This window comes from Anas platyrhynchos, chromosome 2 (genome assembly GCF_047663525.1).
Source record: "Anas platyrhynchos isolate ZD024472 breed Pekin duck chromosome 2, IASCAAS_PekinDuck_T2T, whole genome shotgun sequence".
Classification (NCBI taxonomy): domain Eukaryota; kingdom Metazoa; phylum Chordata; class Aves; order Anseriformes; family Anatidae; genus Anas; species Anas platyrhynchos.
Window position 1 is genome coordinate 45,603,611 of NC_092588.1, and position 27,923 is coordinate 45,631,533.

Here is a 27,923-nt window from a genome sequence, read left to right on the forward strand (position 1 = left end):
CATTAGACCAAGACCAACAGCTGCTAGTTGCCTCCTCCAACAGCAGACCAAACCTCATGGTTTGATTTGAGCCCATTTTAATTTGTTTCCATTGAGTGAAATTAAATTTGAATCATTAACTCTGACATAGCCTTCTTCCCATGTTCATGATAAGCGCTCTCTACGTGGAGTCTTTCTGGGTATTTATGTATAGTCTCTCCAGATTGCATCTCCTCTCTCTCTGGAGCATTGAACAAGGACAATGCTGAACACCCCAGAAGTTAGGGAAAGAAACAAACTATCAGCCTTAAAAGATCAGATGACACACCATTATGTTGTACCTATGCATATCAGCCCATTTGAGCAGTAGCCTGCTGAAAAGTGTCTTCTTACCACTCACTGATCACACAGCCATGCAGCTACAGAAACAATACTTGCTACCTTTGAAGACAGTCACCATGCAAGTGTCTGAAACAGTCTCTACCATGTTGCATCAAGGCTGAAACCAGTGCAGCTTCCCTGGCAAGATGCTATGGAAGCACAGCAAAGATGCAAGTCCATTGTCACCTCAGTTTTCTCAGCAAGGTTCCACAGCAGCATGAATATTAAACTAGAAGTGTTTATTCCGGATCACTCGGGAGACTTGGAGTCATAAAATCATAGAATATCTCGAGTTGGAAGGGACCCTTAAGGATCATCGAGTCTAACTCCTTAGGCTTTCATGCTACAACCCTGGCCATTAGCAGGTGATAGCACTGAATCTGTTGTCCTCTCCCTCACTGTATGCATTACCGTACAGGGTGGATATATCAGTAGCAGTTTTTGTTTTGGTATTTACTAGTGTTACAGAAGAAGCACTTCAAAATAATCCCTTTTTAAAAATTTGCTCTCTTTTGCTCACGTTTCTTTGGAAAATTCTAGTTCAATATTGTTACCATGAAACCTCAAATCCTCCTCTCTCCTTGCCTCTCTGTCACACACAAACACGCGTGTGGAGATAACATCTTACATATGGCCACTAACATTTTTTTCAGTTTCAGGACGGAGCTATTCTCCTTATTCAGGAACACTGAGCTGAATGCCTACATTAAGAGTTGCCAACTAAACCGGTTTTGTTCCATCTGCTATGACCATTTTCCAGCACTATCTGTCTGATTCACCAGCCTCCTTCCCCACGGAGTCCATTGGGAGATCTGAAAACAGCAGGACAGAGGCTGCGGGTAACCGAGGAAGGCAAAGCTCTGGAGACCTGAACTGGGAAAATGCGGCTGGCAGATAAACGGGACAGATACTGCAGGGCTTGAATACAGCTGCTGAGCCTGGAAGGTGCATTTAACACGACTGTAAACTACTGCAGAACCGTACCCTGGGACAAATTACTGCTCACCCTCATATCACCTTTCTGTGGTGCTTGCTCCCATTATGCATTGGCAGTTCAGCAGGCTACAGAACTACCAATATATATTTGAGAAACCCTTTTATTCATTTTTGATATTGTTGGCTACAAAAGCAGAGAGAAATGCAACAAGACAAAGCTTTGTATTTTCAGATTGCTAGAAAATGCCCCCAAATAATGACCATAATTTAAAATGCAAGATAATTTGAAGCACCATATTTTGACATATAGCTATTTCATAGAGTGATCTGTTTCTTATATTTTATTGTTCATAAGCAAAGTAATTTATATAAAATCAAATGAACCATAAACTCAAACGCCCATCCACTATTCTTCACCACTAACAGAACAAGAGATGGGCTGGGATACACCCTGTTCCTCAGAACTGACTGGCCTATAATTTGTAAGCCCTAAATCCTGTAATCAGATTGAGTGGTACAGCCCTACATGCGTAGAGAGCCTCCCTGTTCCGCTCGCGGCTATCCAAGAGGTACCAGATCCTGCTGGGGGATCTGAAGATTGAACTAAACTGAACAAAATTTGTGTTCTGAATGGAAGTCCATTCTACGCTTATAGTTGGAAAATGTGAAAGAAGGCACGGGAAAAATCGTACATTAGGCTTGGGATTTCATTAAGGTCTGCGGAGTTGTTCCAAATTAAAAAAGACATAAAAGCAATCTAAGCATGGCATTTGAAGTTATATTCTGCTAGTTTGCTCATTGCACGTTCTTTATCAGAGCCATATCTCACAACCAGTTTTGTCCTTCTTTTTTAAAGAAAAGTTCTGCCTAGCACCTGCCGATACAGCTTGGGCCATTATTTTGTAACTTATGTTTAAGTCAAGCTTGATTTTAGGAGCCATATTGATATCCATGGAAGACATAAAGCAAGAGAAAAAAAAAACAGTGGTGAGAATAAATTTGCTTTCCAGTTGGCAATCAAAAAATAATTCCAGTTAAAGAACTATGCAGAAAATACACACACAAAAAATCCACCATAAAAATTGTCTATACAGTTTGAAAAGATACTATGCTGGTAATATTAGCTCCACACCTCCTCATGGGTTGTGGGTACCAACCAGCAAAACTCGATAGCAATTGCTGTCAGCCATTTGGCATATTTGTTGGCTTAGCACGTTTATACAGCGTGTCTAGGCTAGGCATCAGCTCACGATTCGCATACAGCAGAGCTTGGGCATAATGAAAGAAAACGTGTGGCGGTAACAGAAAAGTTGCAGAAGTGAGATGTTCACCGAGTTGCATATACAAATAGCGTGCTGTGTGCTGTCCCACTCTGGACCTAAAATGGCTGTTTTGCAGGGGATGTTGTTGCTTGGTGACCAACAGTGCATCTCCTAGGCCACAGAGGGATGTGAACATTCAGGAATTGATTTGTTCCTGTTGCTCTTGAGGAGACCATACCCAAAAATAGATTAAGCCAGCACATAATCATCTATGCATTCTCCTTGCTGGCATGCTTAAACTTCATATTTAAGGCAGGCCTTTGATTTTGACTTACTTACCAACCAGGCAAGGAAAAAGCAGAACAAAACCTAGCATGCTACTGTCCACAGAACAGGAAAGTAGACCAAGCCTCAGCTAGTGTGAGGCTGCAAGATACCCTTGCTTCAATTAAGTCTGTGTTGTACATCTAGCCTGTTCCGGTGCAACCTCCCAGTTGCTATCAGGCTCTCTTCCTTTCATTAGAATCAAGTAGTTAATTAGCCCCAGCCTGTCCTCTCTCCTTCTCTCTTTCCCTTTAACGCAGCAGTAATGATGTCTAATTACCAGCAGCAGTGGATTACAGCACCATCAGGAGCAAATCTCTCTGGCTGACAGCAAAGCTGAGCAGCAAATCTTAAAGCTTCAAGGAGAGAATAATTCCTACCAAAGTATTTGAATATTATTTGCTTGTTTTTGACCAGCTTGTGACTTTAGAGTCCAACTTGTAATTTCATCCATCCTGTTATTGCAGAGGGAGCGCTCATGCTGCCAGCAGTGATTAATTTTAAATTGAAATTACTTTTACCTCTATGGTGAGATCAAGTGATGCACAGAAGAGGGAGAGGACAAGGGAGGGAATCACAGTTTGGGGACCTGTTACCAGTTGCGTCTCTCTCCAGACAAGCTCAACTGTACGTGATAACAGCAAGAAAAAAAATAACAGACCCGGTACGTGGGGATGTCTCTAAATGATCATAAATTAATAAACTCTTAACTAATTAGTAGGAGTCAAAGAAATGAGAGAACGGGCTTTAAAGGCTTACCAACAGTTGCTGTCCTGTGCAAAGCCAGTGTTTCCCCCAGTAACACCATTTCAGGCTGGGTGAAATCCTGCCCCTGACTAAGTCAACAGGAGCTTTGCCACTGCACCCCTGCTCCGTACCATGGGGCATTTCAGAGCACCCACACGTTGCCCCTGCCCTAGCAGCAGCTCACACATGTAATTGCCACGCTACAGATCAACAGAAATACCTCCTCTGCCTTTTTGGATAGCAACACCAGCTTCATGTTTCCAGGAGGGCATTTGTTTCTCAGAGCTACCTGCGGTGTAAGAGTGCTGAGTACAGCCTCTTCTCATTTCTGCTGGACAAAGGATCTGTGCTGGACAGCAGAAGGAAAGAGGGATTTTTTTCCTGAACACAAGACCATTCCCATAACAAGTTTTATGTCCTTGTTCAACTAATGTGCTTGTATTCTGAAAATGCTTACAAATATTTCATGCTAACTTTCTTTCCTTGTATTTACGATGATTCCTGCTTGGTTGCTTTAAATATCTAAGACAATTATTTCTATACAAATACATATATGCATTTATAGGGACATTCACTAATATTCACAGTTGAGGGTATGATCCTCCAAATGAGCAAAGGTAGGACCAGCAAGGCACTCAACCTCTCACTGAAATCTCCAATGGAATAATGGGGAAAAAAAAAAAAAAAAAAAAAAGACCTGAAAATAACATTTAAAAAGGAATGCAAGGAGGTACTCCAAGCTCTCATGGCCAGGCAAAGGTGGGAGAAAATAAATAGGTTGATCATCAGTGAGTCTTGTGTCTCAGAGACCCAGAAGAGCCCTTAATTTTTAAATTCTACCTCATAAAAGTAACGATAGCCTTTTTATTTAGCAGGGTAGTCAGCATAATTTCACTCATAAAAACACTGAATTTGCTTACAGTTTTGAACTTGCAGTGAAAAGAACAGTCTTAGGAATAAAAGGTCTTGCCTGCTGGCTCCTTGCAATTATTATCCCAGGAAGCAGAGGAGATATTAAAAAATTCCAACCTAAATGGAGACTTTTTGTTTTGGACAACTTTTACGTAACTTCCGTTTGTTGTCAAATTGCATGGAAAAATAAATTTGGTCTACGGTACCTGCTGGGGTCCAAGATTAACCATCAGTCACCTAACTGTCAGACAGACACCCACCGAATTACCCGGCTCTATAGGCACACCTAGAACGCCTTGGCGAATCAAAGCCACAGATTTGGGACAAGCTCCCTCCAGCGCTTCCCCTTCGCTCTCGGTCTTCATATTCATAACCTCCTCCAAAGGGATCCCCCAGCTCAGCCTACCCATGGCCAGGAGGTGATGGTGGCAAGGGGCCCCATCTCACCAGGCCCAGGGAATGCCCAGTTCGGTGGCCTGGGCGAAGCAAGCAGCAGCAGATTTCCCCAGCAGCCTACGTCACGGCCAGGCCCAGAACGCTTTCCCGAGCAGCCCCCTTCTCTGCGCCACCCACCAGCCTCCCCGGCGGGTCAGGATAAGCTGCCACTGCAAATAAAAAAGAGAGCGGTGCTCACCCGAGCCCAGCGCCCAAGCCGGAATATTTTTAATTGCCGGGTTTCCTTTCTCAGCTGCAACCTCCCCACACCCCCCCAACCGCCCCAGACCCAGACAAAAGAAGCTTAGCTTGCGTGACCCGGAGCACAAGAAGTAAGAATAACGAGTTCAATAGGCAAAACCTACTTGGAGCCAACAGTTCCCATCTTCTCACATAGGAAAATCTGTAGCCTCTGCCACCGCCGAGCATAATAACCCTGCCGCTGTCAGACCCGCGCCGGGCTCTGCAGCTCCGGAGCCTGCCGGGGGATGCCACGCTACCGTATGGCAGCGGTGGAGTTTGGGCTTTCTGGCTGCGAGACTCGCGCAATCCCAGGAAGAGTAACAAAATAGGGCGTGCGGTCATGTGCGAGCCCATCTCCCTTTGTTGAGCATCCTCTCCCCGCCGCCGCCAGCATCCGAGCCGCGCTCCGGAGCCAGCGAGGCGCGTTCCCCCCTGCTCGGCGTCTGGAGGGCTGCGGTCTAACAATAAATAAATTATATATATATATATATATATATATATATAAAGGGAAGAAGAAAAAAAAAAAAAAAAAAAAAAAAAAAAGGCGAAAGCCCCGCTCTCCCGGGGAAACCCCCCCCCGGAGGAGCAGGCAGAGGGGCTTTGTGCCAGCTGCCTGCCCCGCACAATGGCCGGGGCCGGCGGCGGGACAAAAGCCGGGGCCGGGCCCGCAGCCCCGAGCCCCACGGCCACCGGGGGCACCGGGACACCGGCGGGGACAGCAGCGGGGACAGCAGCGGGCACCGGCGGCGGCGAGCCGGCGGGGTGTGTTTGGTGCGCGCTCGCTTTAAAGAAAAGGACCACAAAGAGCTCGGCGGTGTCTAATGTGACAGGCAAACGCAACATGGTGATGATGACTTGGGGGAAGAGGGAGGAAGGAGCCAACTGTGGCTGCGGCTCCCCCTTTGCCTCTCGCTCCCGGAGCGGGCTGCAGCGGCCGACATAGAACAAGGAAGACAATTCTCTACTAACCGTGGTTTTGACTGGCACGTACAGCACTTGCTTCCCTCCTCCAGCACCACCACTGACCTCGTCCGAGTTGCCGAGCTGGAAGCCTTTAGATTTGACCCAGAATTTGAATTTGGCGTTATCCGTCGAGCTCGACTCGGAGCCGTTCAGGAGCTGGACGATCCGCTCGTATTTTTTACGGGTCACCGTCTTGGTTTTCCCCGAGTCCCCGTAAGTCCTGAGGCACCAGTCCTGAAACTGCCGGTACATGTCCCGCTCGCCGCTCTCCATCGTCTCCCGGTGCCCGCGCGCGCCCCCGCGCACCCCCGCGGACACGCGCGCCCCCCGCGGGCCGGGCCCGGCCGCGCTCGGCACCTGTGTGCGCCCCGCAGCGCGCAGCCCCCGCCGGGGGAGGGACGGCACCGAGGTCCCGGCGCAGGCAGGCAGAGCCCGGCTGCTTTTTTTTTTTTTTTTGCTTTTTTTTTTTTTGGGTGTGTGGTGGGGCTGCTCCGGGCGGGGGAGAGCCGGGGGGGCCGGGAGGGGGGTGGGGGGCAGCGGTCGGTTCGGTGGAGTGGCGAGGTTCTCCTCTTTTTTTGTGTGTTTTTTGATTTTTTTTTTATTGTAATTGTTATTATTGGACTGAAGCGGGGCTGGCTGGTGGAGGCTCCTCTTCTCCTTCCTCCCCCGGTACGTGCTCAGTCCCTTCAATAATCGCGCGAGGCAGGACTATCCCGCTGGCTCCGGCAGCCTCTCCTCGCCCGGAGAGGGTTCGGGCGGATAAATAATTAAAATCCCATCCCTCGGCTCAGCGAGGAGAAAAGGAAATATTGACTCGGCTCCTTCTTCTTCTCCACGCATCAGCTGCGCCCGGATTCACCCTGGATAGCGCAGGTGAAGGGGAAAAAATAAAATATAGATATATATATATATAAAAAAATAGCAAGAAGAAAAAAAAAATCCCACCCTCCTCCTCCAGCCCGGCAGCCTTCTGGAAGGCTTTCTGTCTCTGTCCTGGCGGGCTGTGCCTCTCCCTAAAGCAGCCCCGCCGCGCAGGATGGAGGCAGCACTGAAGGGCAAGCTGCTCTCCTCGCTCCCCCTTTATTCCAGGGCTGGGCAAAACCGCCTTACATCTCCCTGCTCCGGGCATGAAGGTGCTGGAAAGAAAGAAAGTTCTTACCTGCTATTTTCTAAGCCTAATACATCCGATCCACGTTTTAAGTGCATATATTTCTATTTTTAATATTATTTTTTTTTTGCAATTTTTTTTTTGTAACGGTCTGTGAGCATCTCACTTCCTCCTGTTCAGTCCCATTGAATTTTCGATGCCTTTTTAGGAATTTTCCTCAATTTATTTACTCTGCCATCCCAGCAGATGGAGGAGGAAAAAAAAAAAAAAAAAAAAGGAAAAAAACAAACAGCCAGATATCTAGGAGACAGGCTCGGGTGTCGGACCGGAGGAGAGCGAGCTCAGTCCCAGGAGGATGCTGAAGGCAAGGAGGCGGCTCTCGGGTGCTGTGCCAGGGCAGTGATGGTGCTCCCATGCAGGACTCCTCGGCTGCGGGGGATCCTCTGCTCTCCGTGCTCAGCCGGCTGCGAGGCTTCCAAGTAAGTTTGCGTGCGGATGCAGAGCAGACCCCCTTTTTTATTATTATTCTTATAAAGGAGGGGGACGAAGAAAAAAAAAAAAAATCTTGATTTTTTTTTTTTTTTTTTTTTTTTTTCCCCGTTTTGCCACAGTTTCAGCTCACGCCGGGCAGGACATCCCCTGCGCTTCCTCTCCGCGTCGCCTCTCCGCGGCCGCGCCCGCCCGAGCCTCCCGCATCCAGGGCCGGGCCGGGCCGGGCTCAACCGAGCCGGGCCGGGCTGAGCAGGGCTGAGCCGAGCCGGGCCGGGCTAATCCGGGCTGCTCCGAGCCGGGCTGCTCCGAGCCGCGCTGCTCCCAGCCGGGCCGGTGCTTCCTCCCCTCCCCTCCCCGCTCCGCGGCGGCGCCGCACCGGGCCGTGCCCCGCGGGGCTCCGCGCCCCCCCGCGCCCCCCCCCGGACCCCCCCCTCGCCCTGATTGGCCGCCGGGACAAAAGTTTCGGTGGCGACGGCGGCGGCGGGCGGCGGGCGGCGCTGTCCCGGGCCGGGATGGAGACGGGAGACCCCCCCCCAGCCAGGGGGGGATGGGGAAAGGGGGGGTGTGGAAGAGGGGGGGAGCGTTTCCATGGCGATGCCGTGTCTCCCCCCCCCACCCCATCACCGCACCGCCACCCCCTTTCCCCGCGCGCACCCGGCTCAGCTGACACATCATTAGGCTGGGAGCTAATTAGCGCTTATTGGAGCACGGAGCGCGCGCGGCGCCGCGGCGGGGGGCTCGAGGCTTCCGCGACCCCGGCGGGAGACCCCCCCCTCCCTCCCTCCCCGTAACCCCCCCTCCGCACCGCCGCGGGGCGTGGGGGACGAGGAGGAGGAGGAGGAGGAGGAAGAGGAGGAGGAGGAGGAGGCACCGCGCTCTTGGCGTCCGGGCATCCCCGCGGGGGCGTCCCCGGGTCCCCCCCCTTTGGGTCCCCACCCCCGGTCCCCGCCCGCAGCGCCCCCCTCTCGCCCCGGTGGTTCCCGTGCAGGTGCACGGCGGTGCCCCCCCCCCACACACCTCCACCACCACCACCAAGCCCCCGGGACCGGCCCCGGGGGGGGGCCGAGGCTTTGTGTGGCCGGGAAATGAGCGCGGCGGCCCCGATCCGGCGCTGGAGGAGCCGGGGGCGCTCACAAAGGATGCGCTGTGCAGGGAGGGGTGGGGGGAGCCCACCCCCGGCCCCCCGCCCAGGAGGTTCTGTGGGGTGTGTGTGGGGGGGTTACTTCAGGGTGCTGTTATATTTGGGAAGGGGTCGGGGCATGGAGAAGGCTGCTCTGCTGAAAGGGGCTGGCGTGTAATGGTGCTCATCCCAGCCAGCCGGGGGGCTCCCAGCAACTTCCATGCCGGCAGAGCCGGAATCCAAAGCCAGTCACAAACCGAGGGGGGAAGGAGGGAGCCACACACCCTGAGCGGTGATACACGGGGTTATAGCACGCATGGGCTGCTGGAAACAGGCAGGAGCACTCTGGCACAGCAGAAAATAATTCCATGCCCAGGAGCGCTGCTCTGGATCACATAAAGAGCCTCATCCCCTTCCCAGCAGACACAAATTCCTAAATTCAGTCGAGTTGGGACCATGCCTTAATAAAACCAGGAACCCTCGTTATTTTTTTTGAAACTGGTAAATGATAGGAGTGGGAACACATAAAAGCAGATGAAAAGCGAGTGTGGAGTGGAGTGGGGATGGAGAGTCAAAACTAGCATAATACTCAGCTGGGTTTGTTTCTTTGTTTTACAGTTTGGGGGTTTGATTCACGGTGAAAGGTGCGGATGTTTTATGAGTGGTTCCATCAATTAATTGGGCAGAAGTCCCAGGAGCATCCTGGAACTCCACTGTCCCCAACAATGCACCGGCACAGGACTCAAAAATGATGCCTATCATAAAAAAATGGTGATCTGAATGAAGTCAAGTGTGTGGTATATGACTTCACTCTCGTCCAAACGTACTTTGTAGAAAATATTTACATAGCATCCATAACCTTATGCAGAAGGCCAGCTGCGTCCTGGGCTGCACCAACAGAGGAGAGGCCAGCAGGGGAGGGAGGTGATTGTGCCCCTCTGCTCTGCCCTTGTGAGGCCCCACCTGGAGTGCTGCGTCCAGGGCTGGGGCCTCCAGCACAAGGAGAATGTGGGGCTATTAGACTGGGTCCAGAGGAGGGCCTGAAAAATGCTCAGAGGGCTGGAGCACCTCTCCTATGGAAAAAGGCTGAGAGAGCTGGGGGTGTTCAGCCTGGAGAAGAGAAGGCTCTGGGGAGACCTTATAGCAGCCTTCCAGTACTAAAAGGCAGCTTATAAAAAAGATGGAAAACAACTCTTTAGATGGGCAGATAGTGATAGGACACAGGGGGGTGGCTGTAAACAAAAAGAGGGGAGATTTAGATTACATATGAGGAAGAAATTCCTCACTCAGAGGGCAGTGAGGCACTGGCACAGGCTGCCCAGAGAAGCTGTGGATGCCCCATCCCTGGAGGTGTTCAAGACCAGGCTGGATGGGGCTTTGGGCAACCTGGGCTGGTGGGAGGTGTCCCTGCCCATGGCAGGGGGTTGGAATTTGGGGACCTTCAAAGTCCCATCCAACCCAAACCATTCTGTGACTCTATGAACCTATAGGCATTATGTAGGACCCTAAATATACAGTAATTTCAGCAGAATATATTTGGTGAATTTATAATAGAGAATCTTTTATCTCTAATTTTTAAATCATCCAAGAATCTGAAATTGGAAATAGAACCTTAAACAAGAAAAAATTACATGGGGTTAGGTTCACCTTTCTTTTTCTTTATCAAAACTCTGACAGGGTTTAATAGTACAGATGGGACTCTGCTGGCAATGAATGAATGAAAGGAGCTGACACAGATTCTCCTTCTGTCAAGACTTCTAGCGACACCCCATTATCAATCAGCTGAACTTCAGGGAATCCCCTGAGCATCCTTGGGGAATGGGGCCGTGTCGGTCCTTCGAAGCCCCAGACTGAGGCTCTTTTGCCATGTTCTGCAGAACTCTCTTCCCTTTTCCAGAAAAGGAAAGCTTCTGTCCTCTGGTTTGGAGACAGCCTTAGCACAGCAAATCAGTGCACTGCTGTATTGTTTGCTCTGCCGCCAGCCTGAAACAATACAACACCAACAGATGTGTGAACTTTTCCATTCATTGTAATGAAGTGTTAGTTGCAAAACAGAGTTTTGGTGATTTAAATTGCCTCGTATGCATCAGACTGTGAAAGAGGTTTAAAATAAATCATGAATAAGTTATAAATATTGTATTTTTGGAATTATCAGCTCTAACAAGTCCACTGGCAATAGAAAGTGAAGACTTAGGCAGAATGAGGCCTGATGTCTCTCATTAAAGTTACCACCAGTGTTTCAAGATGAAATTATAGCATTGCAGTGACGTAGCTCTGATTCCATAGAAAAGGCTGAGAAGATATTTTCAAATTTTTAAAACTTGCTAAAAAAAAAAAAAAAGAAAAAAAAAAAAAACGCGAGAGAGAGAGAGAAAGAGAGAGGGAGAGAAGAGAAGGCTTTCGGTTGAAAAGTATCATTCGTGTTCTGCCAAGGAAGAGTGTTTTGAAACTATTCACCATAATATTCCAGCAGTTTGTGCTTGATGTGGAGTTACTGGATGGTTAAGTGTAGCCTTTGAGGGAAAGAATTTTATTTCTTCTGTGTTTTTTCTTTCTAATTCATGGACATAGAAAAAATATTTTAACACTTCTAGCTTGCCATGTGCATGAGCTCCAGTGAAAAGCCTGCTTTCTGTGCAGGCTGCACATCTTCCTCTTAGAGCCAAGAGACGATACGCTTAGGAATAAAGAAACTGTAACTCCAGATGATTTACCTTTAACTGCATGTCTTCTAGTGCCTTTCCTCTCCTCTGGAGGGAATTTCTGTGGAGGTCTATTGTTGCGTCTCTTACAGCCCGGTGATCACAGTAACAATGAGCTCTGGCAGCCCTAGTTTCTGTGGAGGCAGAAGTCATTGTTCACGCACCGCCTGGGTTTGCCTCTGCTGTCTTGCTTTGCTCTCAGGTGCCTGGCAGCATCCCCTACAGTTAGGCAATCCAGCACCATGGTATATTGGGAGAGGCAGGACCCCGCTGCTGGTAGTGTCCACGAGGAGGAATAGCCACCATTCCACCTGCTGGCATCTCTGGCGTTTGTAATAAATGTAGGTGATCCATGACATTGGCTGCTGAGAAGATCAGAAATTAGACGGGTGGATTCTGACTAGTATAAATGTACGAAAACCACAAGCAAATGAATGCCTCCGGGTGTTTGATCTATCTATCAGGGGCCCCTATGGTGAAGCCAAGCCTAAACTATTAAAGCCTTATTGTTGAATGTAGATGTATGTATGTGGGTTTATGTATGATCTATGTAAATGTAATGTAAATGTGAATGTAAATACTACCATTCTGTATTGTCTCCAAATTCGTTATATGTCTCTATTTTTTCAATAGGTTTTGTTCAGTTATTCCTGAGTTTGGAAGATAAAGAGTAGGTAGACCAAGACAATGACTCAGAGATGGATTAGAAGAACAAACTGGATTGCTAAGTCTTTGGGGGAAGAAGACTGTATGTTCCTGGGCTTGTATAGAAACCAGGAGACGTGTGCCATAATTCCGGTAAGGATTTTTTCACACAGAGTGATGCTGATGATGCTGATGAGAATAATATTGAGATATATCCTGTATTTGCCTTTCAACAGTCTCATTTGGAGACACTTGGAATCTCTTATGGAAAATACACAAACTCCCTTTCCCTTACTGCAGTTAGAAAAATTCATACTCGACTTCATTCTACAAAGCTACTTTGCTTTAAATAGCAGTTCTGCAAAGCATAACTTCACATATACCTTTTACTCTATGCTTTATTACTAGGAATATTTGCATGAAAACAGGGTCTTTGTTTAAAAGTTACTGCTTCTTATTCATCACAGCTCTTTGGGTTGGAAGCAATTACAGTACTCTCTACAGAAGGCTCCGATCCCTTCAGAGGAGGAAAATACAGGCAGGAATAGACAAACTTTTAAGAACCTAAGCCTTTGTTTTCATGCAAATGTCCTCATTTCCTTAGTAATAAAGGATAAAGGGAGGAAAAGGGAGTAAATATGTGACACATGCTGAAAAAAGAAAAGTGTTTCAAATGTGTTGAGTTTTCTATGTGGGCATCAAATGTTCTTTAACGTTATAATGATGCCTTACATTCAACTTTTATCCTAAAGGAGAAGGTGTGCTCAGAGAATTGAGAATGTTTTTTTGTGTGTGTATGTAGGGTTTTTTATTCTTTCCGTGGGTGATGTATCTTTCTCAGCAAGAGCAATACTGATATAAACCAGCTACTGGTTTACAGCATCACCTAGCACATTGTCTAAACCAAGCCAGAACTAACAATGCAGTGCTGAAAATGCTAGCAGCCTCTCTCTATTAGCATTCTTGACTTTCTTACTGTGGAATAAGATGTGATCACTGGAAATTTTGCCAAAAAGTTTCAGATACGGTTACACGAAGACTGTTTCAGGCGCTACTAGGCAAAGCCAACCATGGGGTGGAGTGTGATTAACCGGCTGGCACTCTGCACCTTACAGCAGGAGGAAACTGTGGAGGAAGGAGAAAGAAGAAGAGAATTACTCAATCTGAAATATCTGGCAGAACACAACATTAATCCATCCCCAGGGTAAAATATCATCCAAATTTCACTTTTGCATCTGATGTGGAAGAGAGTGCGAGCAGCATGGGGTCCTCCTGCCGCTTCACGACATTGAAGGGATTGTTAGCTCAAGACCAAAGCAGAGAAACGAGTGTCATTTTTCATTGCAAATATCACTTCCTTCACTAGTTTGTGGTTTTCAGGCCCTTAATCTAATTGGTCTTTCTTCATAGTTGAGATCTGCTCAAAGTGGTCCCAGATTTGTGCTGGTGTAGCCTTAATATAAGGTGCCTGCATTTTTAAACTAAAAGACCATGGGCAGGGTCACAGAATGGTCCTAAAAAAGTGCCCTTTCAGAAAATGTTGGTTCTGCCAGCTTTTGACTCAGTAACATGTATATGCCATTTTAAAGTCCTGAATAAAGCTATCATCAACACACTGAATCAATGCTGTTAACACTAACTTTAAGCAAGAGAAGAATATAAATAGTGTGTGCCCTCATGTGACTTTTCCCTGCTCACCAAATGCAGCTCATCTATTGCACACTTCTTATGCTGGTCTCCTTGTTCCTGTTAAAATACTGAATAAATTTCACTCAATGTAACCCCATTCCAAACAATAACAACAAAAGATCATTAATTAAAAAAAAAAAAGAAAGAAAGAAAGAAAGAAACACAAACGACACAACTGATTAAATAAGAAAGTATTCTCAGAATAACTGGGGATTTATATATTAAAGTGGGGTGTAAATCTCAATTTACCAAAAATAAAAATGGTCCAGATGCAAGAAGAAATTTTTGTTTGCTTTGGAGGGTTCTCTTGGTTGTTTGCTTGTTGGTTGGCCTGCTATCTGTGTGTGCTCTGATGGGGTTATCCTGACAAAATCAGCTGTTACAGATGCCATTACACCAACAAACTGTGATTCTGATTGTGGTTACTCACGGAAGAGAACAGCCTGGAATAAACTTTTGCAGCAAAAGCAGTTTTTCTGGTCACAGACATCATCAGAACTAGAGGTATAGATACACCTAGTACCCCTGAATTGCTATATGATCGTAACTGTTAGCAAAGTTCAGATAATTGCATTGTCTCCTAATGCAACATCCTCTAACTGCTCCATAGTTGCACTGCTGGCCGTATTATTTTGCTATTGCCTGAGGCACCACCTGCAAGGCATACATGGCCAAAACTTCCCATGTGGCATCAGTTGTAGAGGAGGAGGCTGTAGGAAAGGTTACCACGTCCTGCTGCTGCTCCTTGCACCATTTCAGAGGACCTCTGACCAAGGTAGGTCCCTGTCACCTGTAGGAGAGCAGGACACTGCCACAAATCAAAGGTGGCAGAGAATTTTGATTCATTATTTGTGGAAGATGCCCAGGATAGGGAGTGGGAGGTATTGTTGTATCCTGCAGATCTCCCAGTTTAGGAATGCAGTTCGGGAGCAGACCTCCTCTCAGGTTCTATTTAGTGTAAGTAGTCAAGGAGGGGCTACAAAACTCCTACTCTACATTTTCCCATCACTACAGGACTCTCCCAAAACCTTTTGTCAGTCTGGAAACCTGCAGAAAGAGACTGAAATCTGCAGTAGTTTGCAACAACAGGGAAACTGTTGCGGCTCTCTGATTTCTAACCAGCCATGCCCCACACTAAGCAGTGCAACAAGGAGGCACTAACTGTGAAAGACGACAGCACTCAGGAATGAAACGAGGTATGAGCTGAGGACTGTCCTCTGTTCTCTGTCTCCGGAGTTCTGCCAGAATCACCACATTTATCTATACCAAGACGTTGAGGGATATTGTTGTAAGAAGCAGGTTTATTTATCGGAATGACGGTGTGTTTCTTTAACCCATATTCATAGTACATAGAGCAAAGGCCAAAATCAAAGTCATCTGACAGTGAAGTTTTAGATATGATGGAACCAGGCAGCACCATGGGCACTCTGCCCATGCACCTCTTTGATATGGCCCCTCACTTTGAGCTAGTATGTGGAAAGAGAAATAGCAAAAATGCCCGTGTTTTTTCAGGAAAGTCTTCTTTTAAGAGCAGCGAGATTTCTCCACTTGCTATCCACTACCATTTATTGACCCTACTCTAAAACATAAGAAATGCAAAAGCAGTTTTGCTAAAATGATCCCGATGCCTTATCTTTCAGATGCTAACCCAAGGCAAGTCTCCAAGGTACCTTTGAGGCTTGACCATTGCTGCTAAAGACTGAGTGATTCACCTGAACCAGTATGTTCTCTTGTACAAATTTGATTTCTCTCTCCCCAAAGGAAAGACCATCTGAAAAATAAATAAATAAATAAATAGCTCATTGGATAGCGCTTCAAGGCTCTGCAACCAAAAAACTGCCTAGTGCAAAACCTCAATAATGGCAGCAGTACACCTGAAATTTGAAGGATCGCATGAGTATTTGTATTTATCACCACTAACCTATAGAGAACAATGCTGCCTTAGCAAAGTCCACACTCCGTTTAACACATAACTGAACTTTGCGTTGTTAAGCTCTATATATTTCATGTTTTTCCTATTGAACTTTGCATAATGGTTTTTATGGAAGAAAGTAAAATCAGAGCTCTTTGTACCTCACACAGCCATTTTTAAACTGGAGGTGTACTTTGTTTTCTGAAATTGATACCCCCTTTCAAACAAATATGCAATAAGAAACGTGTTCATGTGTGAAGAAGCCATATGCAGTGTTGAAATTCTGGCCAACTTGTTATACAGATATTACATGCTGGAGAAATGATGACTCAGTGGGGGAATTTTACTCATCGTTTCATACACTAAACTCCAGAAGCAAAATCTTGCCTTCACTGCTCTTGGTCATGCCAGATATCAGAGAGAGGTAGAGATGTGCATGGACATACATGGGAGAGCTCAGAAAGCCATTCTAATGGTTTTACTGGGTTGTTTCGTTTGTTTGTTTGTTTTGCTTTGTTTTGGGGTGGAGGGCAGGAAACACATTAAAATTGCATTTAATTTTTCTGTAAGATCAAGTACTGCCATGGTGTTCCCAGTCCCTGATGAGAAGGAAAATGCCGTTTTGGCCTTTGCCTCCAAATTTGCAGGAAGTCTGGTTCTGTGCCCACCCACTCTGTCATTGTACATAACATAGGCAGAAAGAAACCTGCTGTCAAATTACTGACTTTCTACTTTTCGTATTCATTTTGTTAACCAATCAGCAAGATGTAACAGATAAGGAACACATGCTAGAGCCAAAATTTGTCCATCATACAGTTAGCTCATGCAGGCTGGCCCATTTGTTCATCCTGCTCTTTTCTATCATCTTTATTACCTTGATAGTATATCGCTTGCTACAGGCCTCTGAGAATGAATGAAAATACAATTGCACCAGTGGATGCAATATCCATAGAAAACAAGGAGCTGGTTTACAGACATACTGCAGGAAATAATCATGGTGTGCTGGAGACAAACTGTATCACTTCTTTTCTGCTCTCAAATCCTCCCAAAGCAAAGATCCAACATCAAGTATCCCCTCCTCAGGCCACTTTAAAAAGTGAGCTTGAAATACATCCTAAAGGATAACTACAGGGAAAAGGCCTTTCCAGATATCCTTCTGTCTGTATTTCTCTGATATTGCTGGGTGTCCTGGCTATGGTAGGTACCATTCCCCCCACCAAAAAAAACAAACAAACAAACAAAAAAAAAACCAGAAGGGGACACATCCAAGGAAGCTACCTGGGGCCTTGTAGAAAAATCCAGATACCTTAATTCTGGCCAGAAAAACAAGCAACGATTGCAAGATCTTGGAGCACACATAAAATAAAATCTGTTTATTAGGGGGTTCGCTGCATTTTGTTCTCCCTCTCTTAGGCACAATTTAGAGAGAAATAGAGTAGGCACAATTCTAGAGAAGTAGCTGACGTGTTCTTCTTCAAATAAATCCAGTTCTCTGCTGCACACCACTCCTGCCAGATCCACCCCCTTTCAGACTGAACACAGCTAGGCTCAGGATCTCCAGGCTCATTTCAGGGCTTAGTATATGTATTTATGGTATCGGGATTTTGTCTGTACATATAAAGGCTCTCTAAGTATACAGAGAGATATTTTAAAAATAATAATAAATAATCTGATAAACCTCAATGCAAGGATATGAGTCACAGGGTGAGTGCCCCATATGCACTGAAGCATACCTCTGGGTAAAGTCATGTTGCCCCTGTGCTTGCAGAGAAGCAGCTGTGACTGAAGCAGTGCTCGGTTCTGGTGCCCACCATCAGGGACTGGTGGGGAACAGAGAGAGGTTCACAGGAGGGCTACAAGAGGGGAAGGGAGGTATTTCAGTGGGAGACCTGAGTAGATCGATCTATTCAGCTTAACACAGACAAGGTTAAGGGGAGAGTTGGTTATAGCTTATAAATTTCCACTCTCCCTGTAGTCATGGAGTAGAGGACTAAGAATTTAATAATATATGTCATTTCAGTCAAGTGGAAAACTGTCTGACAAGAACCAGTGAAATCTGAAACTAGGCATTTTACCATGGAAAGTAATTAATTATTAGAACAATTTACCGAGGACTGTAATAGATTCCCCATGCCTAGACATTTGAAGTTGAAATTAATTGATTTTCTCAGAGAAATTCTCCACTTCGTACAGGAGTTAATTCAAGAATGTCCTGTAACCTGTGTAATACAGAAGACAAAAAAGAAAAAGAAAAAAAAAAAAAAGAAAAAAAAGGTAGATGATCACAAATAGTCTTTCCAGCTTTGTGATCTATGAATTTGCACCAAGTATCTAATGCATAGCTGCCTATGTCTTATATTCTCTTAGTATACCTAGTAAGTATGATTCAAACATTTTGCCTTTATTTATATTTGCTTGGGAAATGTACAGTGAAGGACTATAACATAAACTACATGTTTACTGTCTAGGATATTTTGTCTGGCATAGGGATTCACAAATGTTACGGCATTATCTAGCCTGTATACCTCTAGCCCAGAGCACGAAATTTCCCTCCACAGTTTTTTCAGAGGTTTTGCCACCACTGAAGCCACCAACCACCTTGACTTGGATTTCAATGAATTCCAATGGATGAGCCAAAACGATGCAACATTTGCCATAATGAATATACTCAGGAGTTCAATTAATAACTCACTATGGATTTTGTTGTGCAAAACTAAATGTTAAATAAGATGCCAGCGGACCCGTCTGACCAGGACTTCTCTATTCCTGATCACCTCTCACTTAGGTGTATGAAATAAGAAGCAAGGTCTTCCCAGCCACTGCATTGAACCAGACTGCCCAAACCCAGCAGCGTGTTTGTCTTGGAGCAATGCAGGGCTCAATACAAATGTTACTTGACCTAGAAAATGAGGGCTCACAAGGAAAAGGAGAAACCTTTCAATATTTTGATGGTAAGTCATGGAGACCAACTTGATGGAGAACTGTAAATAAACATTGCTTAAAAGCATAGCTTGAGGCAGTTATGTACAGCTCACGTGAAGCCATTACAACACACATAGCTATATAAAAGAGTAGGGGAGTAATGTCTTTTATTACAGCTGGAAAAATGAATACAGTTGTTCTAATCAAAGAGGTTAATTACTTTTTCCTGCAAACTTTGTCTCTCATGTCTTTGAACTACTGTGGCTACAATGCTGCTGCTCTTTCTGCATACACAGTGTTGGTGACAGAACTGGTCTTACATGCAGCACAACGTACTTGAGCTGAGAAATAAAACAAAAGTAATGATTGTACACAGTTAAACATGCACTCTAAAGCAAAGGTGAGAAAACCAATTGATCTTCTCCCTGTTTGTTCAATGGTGCTTTTTTTGCTTTTTTAACAAAGTGAAATGACATATTCGCTTTATAAAAATAATGCCCTCTCCCTCCACTCTAGGTCCAGAAGTTGTAGAAGTAGCAGTAAAAAGAGTTAAAGAATCCACAGGGTGAACTATTCATGCCAGTTACTCATTTCACAGAAGATATCCCTTTATGATTTTTTTTATCCATGATCAAGTGATTTTTATCCATGATCAGGTGATTATAAGTTGATCTTTCTTCAGATAGAGATGGCACATGATTATGTGCAGGGAGAGATTTTATCTCATTCTGAAGAAAGATCAATTCATAATCACTTTCTTAACTTCTTATCAAAATATAATGGAGACTTTTAAAAAAAAATAATAATAATCTTCAGTTGTAACCAACCAAGAACAAAGTCAAAGGAAAGAGTTCAGACACCAGGTACCACAAGCTTTTTCTGCACAAGTTAGGTGGCAGCAACACTGTAACAGAAAATAAAAATACTTGCCTCTCCCACCTTCCTTTCTGAAGACTGAAACAATCACTCATTTACTAAATGACTTTAATGTAGAGCTACACTTAGACTAACGTGTTGAACACCTGAATGAGACTCGGTGTGCACAGGGTAAGAATGATTCAGATACAGAGAGATCTGCCTAGCGTTTCTGTGCATTAACAGCAGAGATTAGTCAGTCAGCGCTGTGTGAGTGTTCGTGTGGCAAAATGAGCAATAAATGGCAACACATTGGAAAGCATTAGTGTTTTTTTGGAGGATGAGGTAGAAGGAGGGAAAATTGCTGCTATCTGTGGTGTAATTTAACAGGTAACGGCAACTTCGGAAGAATAAAAAAGCAATCAGAGCTTCACCTATTTGAAATAGTGGGTCAATTAGGTGATTACAGGGTGATCCCCGATTAGCACAATGTTGGGACAGTTCCTGCTTTTGACATGACTTCCTGGCTAATGTTGCTCAGGACATCCACAACGTCCTGGTATTTCGTTTGTCCAGCTGAATTTTGTTGATAGCGATCACTAAATATATACTCAGAAATTTTGCTAATAGCAAGAAACAACCATCCCTTTGAGAAAGGCACCCAGTAGGGTGAATATGGTCTGGAGGTTCAAGATAACCTCACGAAGAACTCTTCTGTTGCTGGAAAAAAGCAACCACTCAGGGCAATACTGGCCAAACACTGGTAGGCTATCATCTGGCATTGCTAACACTTAAGCAGTTACCACTTAACTTTTAAAAACATTTTTCAATATGGTGATTCTGCAATCAAACTCACAAGTGAATAGTTTGCTCCAGCTTCTAATGCAAATCACTGTTACTGGATAAACCTGCACTTTAGCTATGGGAGATGTACTGGGTATGAGTGGTTTGCCTGTTTTGAGACCTCCACCTCCACTACGGTGCCTACTTTGGGAACTCAGTTGCTGCTAGCACATATCGGTAAAAATCATTCATTGTCCAGAGAAGTTTCTCAGGGGAATGCTATGCCTGGCTGCTTTACGCAGGCTCTGAAAAAGCATTTTGAAATTGCACAGCAGTAAAATGTAAAAATCAGCACCGCATTTAGCATGCACCTTGGGTCTACACACACTGGGACAAATCCAGGGGCAGGGCTACCAAGCGGTCCCGAGGCACCAGGACATCCACAGCTTACTGCTGCTAGAAGCAGCCTCCAGCCACAGCAGAGCCCACGGTGGGACAATCGACCCCGTATCTTTGTTGTGAGGTTATCGATGGGGGATCCATGATGGAGTAATATGGGATGTTTTTTTCCAGGTTCCTGAATAAATGACACATTGCCAAAAGTATTTCCACGTGCCTTTCTGAGATCTCACTGCAAAGTAGGGAGAATTTAACAAGCGTACAGCATAAATTTGTGCCACTCTGTTCCGGGGTTTTGTATTATTGATGTGAGCCTCAGCAAGAGCTGGTTGTAATTAGCCTGACGCTGGGGAGCCACATGGCCTATTCCTCTCCTACCATTTCAGAGCTGAGCAAGGAGGCGAGGATGTGCTTTTCTGTGCATGGGCAGGGCAGGTAGGCAGGTCGCATGCCACCACACGGGGTCTGCTGGAAAACCTGCTGCATGAGGCTGTTGATCCCCTTCCTGTGGCTGGAGAAGTGTTATCACAACATTGCCCAACCTGGATATCAGGCCCCCCGGAGACCAGGCAAATCTGCAAAGTTACCAAGCAGTGGAGCAGAGCAGAGGTGCGAGAAGAAATGTCTTCTGCAGGTGACCTTTGCTAGGGCAGCAGTGGGTAGCATCGGGTCACCACATGCTTCTCCCTCCCCTTTCCCTTTGTCTTGGCTTGGGTGTCACACTGCCACTTTTTTCAACTTCTTAGTACACTTCTAAATATTTGTTTTGTAAATAGTGACAGACATACATGGTTATATTTATCTGCAGAGGTGACTATTTTAGAAGCCCAACTGAGAACTGAAAACTTTTGAAAGCTTTAATTTGTCAGTTTCTGTAGATAACCATTACCAAAGAAATTATTTCCTTTAAAGAGTCAGATTTTTCTGTGACATAAATGTTCTCATGTAGTAGGGGATATAGTTTTACAAATCAGACACAAGTAAAAGCATTTTTCATGCTGCTCAAACCAAAATGCATTCACGGATTTCAAGAAGAGAGAAGCCAATTTCTCATCTAATTCATTGTTCTGTGTAATACAGGTCACGTAATTTCATCTGGTTTCTTAGTAACCTGTAATTCTCTAGGCATGTGCCTAGGAAGACTGACATTCTCTGCAAGTTTAAAAAATATATATATTCTTCTGGTCACATGTGAGATGGGGTTTTAAGGAGATGGGCTTAGCCTCTACCTGTACCTAATCAGCTGTCTCCCAGCTGATGAGATAAGGCTAACAAGCAGCTTACTTAAGGGAGGGAGCTGCTCTGGGGTTAAAGAGACTGGGTCATGTTAAGGATAAGGCTCTGTTATGCAAACCTGGGTGATCTGCCTGCTATCTGGTGGTGGTAGAGAGCTGGGAAGAGTCAGGTGGTAAGATTTGGCCTACCTGGCTTTGATTTATGCTTCTGACTGGTTCAGTCCCTTTAGGAAGAGTCTCGGGTAAACGCTGCTGGTGTTCAGTTTGGCTACCCAGCCTTCCAGCCTACTCAAGGGAATCTGAGGGCTGAGAGGAAAACATTCAGCTGATAAAAAGGCTGTTATGTTACAGCAATTGTTACAGATCTCTGTGAGATACTTGATTGTGGTATATCTGTTGTCTTGTAACAGCAATTGATGTGTTTTTTATGCAGTGTTTTATCTATATTTTTATCTCCAAACTATGCCATAACTATAAATTCTTACAAGGAAGATGAAGAGTTTATCACTCTGCATAGGATGGGTAGTGCGTGAAACTACTAGAGAGCATGTCAACCCCTTCTGTACTGATTCTGTTAGTTCAGTATTGAAAGCATCTTTACTATCATGGACTTCAGATCTTGCTGGAGCATGCATTAAAGCCTTGCAGTACCAGGTGCTACACACAAATTGGTTTGGTAGCTCCCTCCAAACAAGTTCTTGCCATCTGTCATTGTGCTGCTGAAATGGGTCCCTTAATCCGGCAGTACGAATGCTCAAATCTATAGAGAGGCTTATGCAGATGCCCTCTCCCATTCTCCCATTTGTAGTTCAGGCAAAGATCCAAAAAAAAAAAAAAAAAAAGAAGGGGGGAGGAGGGGTGTCTGGGTATCCAGGGCACAAATCAGGCAAGACTTAAAAGGCATGAAACCCCTCTTATCCTTTGGTCTCACTTACCACCAAAGCCCTTGTGTGGTGCACATGGGTTTCATCCTGTGGTTCTTGCCCAGTTAAAGGGTAACAATGCCTGGAGGCTGCTTTCCTTCCCTGCGAATGAGTCCCTGCACTACACTAGATGGCACTGCTTAATACTCACGTTTTGCTCTGTGGGCTCCCTGCATCTGGAGCATCCTGTAGCTGCAGCTTCTTCGGGCGTCCACCAGTGCTCTGTGGTGGCAGGCAACGGGGTCACCTGCGGGGAGGGATTCAGGGCAGTCATGGAGCAAGAAAGCAGTAATGGTCATTAGAAACTTGTGCTGGCTTTATCACTTTACTCTAGTGAACAGACAAAGCAGAGGGTTTTAGTAATTAACCAAAAGCTGAGTTTTGATGTTACCTTTGACTCTTGTTAACAACCCCAATCTTACTTCTTTCATAAATGGAACACAGGGCATTGACAGAATTGCTGCAGACATTGGTTATTGTACCAAGGAAGAAATATGAGTGATAATACAGCTGTTAGATCAATAAGCATGGGGGAGGACAAGCTGTGGGATAGCAGAACTCTTTGCTCTCATCAATACGCTATAGATTTGGCAATAAGCAGCTGGGTTCCTGCTTTCAGAATAGTGTTCAGCTAATTTTGCATATTGTTTCTTGCAAGGAGGGTCTGATCAAAATCTAGGAATTCTGTTGAGCTCCTAACTTTCATCTTATATTGTGCCCTTTACTCACTAATTAACTGCTGAATGCACCTAAAATGTGAAAGCATGGAGTTCTAGTATTTTTGTGTCCTTTGTAGGCATGCACTACATTTTCAGAAAGTCACTCATTAAAATTGATGAGTAGTGTAAAGCTTTTGCATGACTCTTCCAAAACTTTTTATAAAAGCAACTATTAGTTCATGCACAAATTTCCAGCAGTAAGGAGGCAACAAAGTGCTCCTACCCTATGCCAGATGGTTTGAAATCAGCTCGGCCTGGAAGGTTAAAAACAGACTATAAAGCCATGTTTAGAGTACTGTGGATTATTTCTAAAGATGGGTGAAGTTCTAAAGAATTTAAGATGGGATAGTACTCTCAGAAAAATGGTGAAAGCAGAGGACTGGTAGCTGTAGAGTGGCCAGCCTGATGCCAGATCCTAGGAAGAGCAGAAATAGAAGGGTAAGTAATTGTGGGAACTGCAAGATAATGAATAACTTCTTCTGGTTCCTCATGGAGAATGTCTCAGGCCACCTTACTTCCTCTGGCATAGAAGCAGGCCTCTTAGCTGTGATGGAGCATCAGAGACTTCTTGGATGTTTTAATGCTGACCCATTTGGTCTCTGACTTAGGCAATGGAAGTGAGACCTAAACCTGAAGATGACTCGAGGTGGAAGAGGCTGCAAGTGTGCCCAAGGATTAGAGTAGAATTTTAAATATCTGGGGGGAAAGAATAATTTTAAAATACCGTCTGGGATTCAATAAGGACAAATAAGATGCAATACGTTGGTTAGTGGATCATTCCCCTCCAAAACAGGATGAAAGACAAGTGGTGAGGAATTTTTTCCAGATAAGTCCTGAGAGTATAGCTAAACATAAATCTCAACTGTGCAGTTGCCAACACTCCCCCTAAATCTCATAAGAGTGGGAGATACAGACATATATAGATTGCAAGACACATGGAAAAATCCATTTTCCACCCATCATTGATCAAACCTCAGCTGGAGCACTGTGGCTGGTTTCGGATATTGCTCTTCAAGAGCAATGTGGCACACTTGGAGAGCATCCAGAGGAGAATTACATGGTCTCCCTTGGTAAAGAACATAACCTATGAGGAAAACATATTTTTAATTATTTAAATTTATGAATAAAAATATGGGATTGGTAGGAAAGGAATAATCACAATTTTCAAGCGCATGCTGTTTCAGAGAGGAAGGGAATAATCTCTTAAAATATGGTAAATAAGAACAAAGGCTTTGAAATGGTGTAAGAAAGATTAGGGTTTGATGCGAGTTAAAGCTCTCAAATGTTTGATGCCTGAGAGAGCTGTGGAGTTACCATAGGTGAAATAAGAGGATGTTGGCAAGAACTGTCATGAACTATAGGAGGTATAGCGAATCCTGCCTTGATCCAATGAGAGGGACTAGATAACACCTTTCTGTGTTTTTTTTCTATTACATTTAATAGTAACTTTCATTTAAAATGTCTGTGCAACATAACTGATCTAGAATATACATATGCTTTACATTACATACCTGTATAGATTGGTACTACATCATCTCATTGGTTTTTACTTCTCCACTGAAAATGTTCAGGGATGTTCGAGTTGAAAAAGGCTGCATAATATTGATATGGGACCGCTCATCACATTCATGATTCAGAAAACAACTGCAGACTGACTGGAATTATTTAATAGAGAAAGATGTGTTAAGTTTTTGGTTTGCCAAAGGAGTATCGGATTTCTGTCATACTTAATTTTGCCAACACAAAACTTCACATTCCTTAATCATAACATGGCAAAGGAGATGAAACAGGGAGACATCTCGTGTTAAGTCTGAAAAAGTTTTCATCCTTTTCTTTTTACCAGACTTTATTCCAATTCATTTTTTTCTGAATAAAATGTTGATTTTATTTTTCAATAATGTCTCTGTGTGATTAAACTGACAAGTTGGATGTGAATTGTTTGTATGAGAGTTTTGCGAACTAGAGGATTTAAGAGGTATAAGAGGATACTCAAGGAGTCTCGTGTTAGGAAATGGACTAATCATCTGTTTTGAAACTCTGGTTTTGTCAGATTCTTTAATGGTTGTGGAGTTTACATCCAATGCAGCACTGCAAGGAGTTTTTTGGTTGTATAAACATTGTTGGACAGATGACAGAAACATGCTAAACCTTAATTTGAAGATCAGGTACAAATAAATTTTAATTCCATGTATAATAAGTGTTATAGGTGGATTTGAAAATATGTTTCAATCAACATTAAGTACTATTTTACACAAACTGAGACATAACAGTTGCATTTGAAGATGGTAGGAGTGTATACTTGAAAGAGAAGTGGGGAATATTCAAAAGAAATCATGTTTCCCTGAAAAGCCATTTTAAAAAGAAAACATTTTGTCTTTCATGTCATTGTCCCCTGTTTCTTACAAAAAGATGATTGTGCTGTGGATAGCAAAGGGGGGCATCTCACTGGTATTTCGGGTAGGGGCTTCCTTTCCTCTGCTTGCTCTTTGTTCTCTTGTACTCCCAGTCCCAAGTGCCCCGACTCAGTGCACATCCCCGTGGGGGTAGCCCTGTGCCGACTGAGGGCTGCACCAGGTGGCAGAGTGGCAAGATGCTGGCCTCTGCAACTGCCAGAGAGCCCTTGGGAATATAACCTCCCTATTTCAATCCTGAAATAGATTTTCAAAATCTCTCCCTAAAAGACTTACAGCTGTAAATCCAATTGGAAATCGAACTTTTTTTTTTTTTTGCCGAAGTGATCAATGTACTTTAAAAATCTGCCCTGTAGCTTCAGCCCATGTGCAGAAAGATATGTATTGTCTGAGGTTTTTTTTTACAGCCTACATTTGCTGTTATGAAACTTCTATTTCTGCAGAGTTCCTGCCATCCAAACTCACCAAGGTAACTGTGCTGAAGAACAAATGCTGTTCTGATGGAGACTCAGTGGAAACAGACCTAAAGATTTCACATTTTTTCTTGATATTATTGTGCTTCTGAAAAAGTGAATTGTTAAAGGACCCCCTCCTGCTTCTCCAGCCAAATGTCTGCTCCTGCCTGCTTGGAGGCTGCTCTGCAGCAAGGAAACAATTGGATGGGAAGCACTACACACCGAGGTGCTGCAAATAGGCAATGCTGCTTCTCAGCACCTCAAATTGGTTTTGTCATGTACGATCATAACACAAGCTGGATACTGAAACATTGTGATTCAATAATTTGAGCTCTTGTCTGAATTGGCACAAATAATGCTAAACACTTTTCATGAAATCTACTTTAATGATGGAAATATTGCTGATTTTTGGTGCAAAGGTACATCTGTTTTATTTACAATGCCCAAAGTTAACTTTACTTATTAGCTGCAAAATGAAATAATTAATCTTGGCTTGGTGATGAGGTTTTCTTACTCATGTGCATTTCACCTAAGCAACAGAGATCACATGTTCATATGGAAAATAAGTTTCAAAGGTCTTCTGGCCTTTTAGAAGAATAACTTTGAGAGCTGATCATGCGGTCAAATTCTGTAGAATATTTCCTACATGAAGCTCTTAATACTTGTAGTTTCTGTAAATTCTACAATTTACTTGGACACTTCTCATACTGACAAGTATTGTTTTCTGGTTTTGTTTTGGCCACAGTAACTTCAATAAATGTTAAAGCGAATCAGTATGGTTTGATTTTATTTTATTTTTTCATTTTGGTCTATTTTCTTTGTTTTATTTCCAAATGATTTTTTGAGGAAATGTAAGCTCAACATTCGAAGATCAGTTTACAAAAATAAAAAGTTTTAAATTACAAAGTCATAATATACAATGCTAGCTACCTTCATATATTAGGATGCTCCACAGCACAGAGACTGAAAATTAAAAAGGAAAGAAGAGTTAAAGCAGGATTTCACAGCTATCCCCTGAAGGGCATCAACTTCTAGTGTGAGAAGGAACTTGCTCTAAAAAAAAAATATGCACAGCCTCAGTCATCATCCATATGTCTTTTCTGTGATGGCTATTAAGAGGGCAGTGGTCTTAGTTAAATGCATTCACAAAACCAAGAGTATGCACTAAATGAGAAATAGGCATAACGAATGCTTTTCAGGCACTCGCTGCCAGAGGCTGCACGTTTCATAAGATCCTTCCTCCAAATGTGTCATTGCATACAAATGGTTGACAGGCATATGTGTAAGAAGTCTGAGTACTGACTGTTTTGGTGGTCTTAATGTTGCTTTTTCATTTTTCTCCCTTCCTTGCTCTGTGTCTAAATGTGCAGG

At 44.3% G+C, this 27,923-nt stretch overlaps 1 protein-coding gene and 1 long non-coding RNA gene across 6 annotated transcripts in view; one reads left to right on the forward strand and one right to left on the reverse strand.

Moving 5' to 3' along the window:
- Positions 1 to 6,510, reverse strand: part of NOL4 (nucleolar protein 4) — a 192,754-nt gene extending 186,244 nt beyond the window's left edge. Inside the window, exon 1 of one of the 4 annotated variants that reach the window (XM_072034644.1) lies at positions 6,246 to 6,510. In XM_072034644.1, the coding sequence (XP_071890745.1) occupies positions 6,246 to 6,455 (210 nt within the window). In that variant the 5' untranslated portion in view covers positions 6,456 to 6,510. Of the gene's footprint in view, positions 1 to 5,341; positions 5,650 to 6,188 lie in introns of those variants that run through there. The other 3 variants (XM_072034643.1, XM_072034645.1, XM_021271447.4) reach the window with 3 other exon arrangements.
- Positions 6,511 to 7,597: 1,087 nt separating this feature from the next.
- LOC110353362 (uncharacterized) overlaps positions 7,598 to 27,923 on the forward strand; it is a 28,278-nt gene continuing 7,952 nt past the window's right edge. Inside the window, exons 1-3 of one of the 2 annotated variants that reach the window (XR_011807520.1) lie at positions 7,598 to 7,769; positions 12,238 to 12,402; positions 18,636 to 18,801. This is a non-coding gene — a long non-coding RNA (uncharacterized lncRNA). The remainder of the gene's footprint in view (positions 7,770 to 12,237; positions 12,403 to 18,635; positions 18,802 to 27,923) is intronic. The other variant, XR_005263618.2, reaches the window with a different exon arrangement.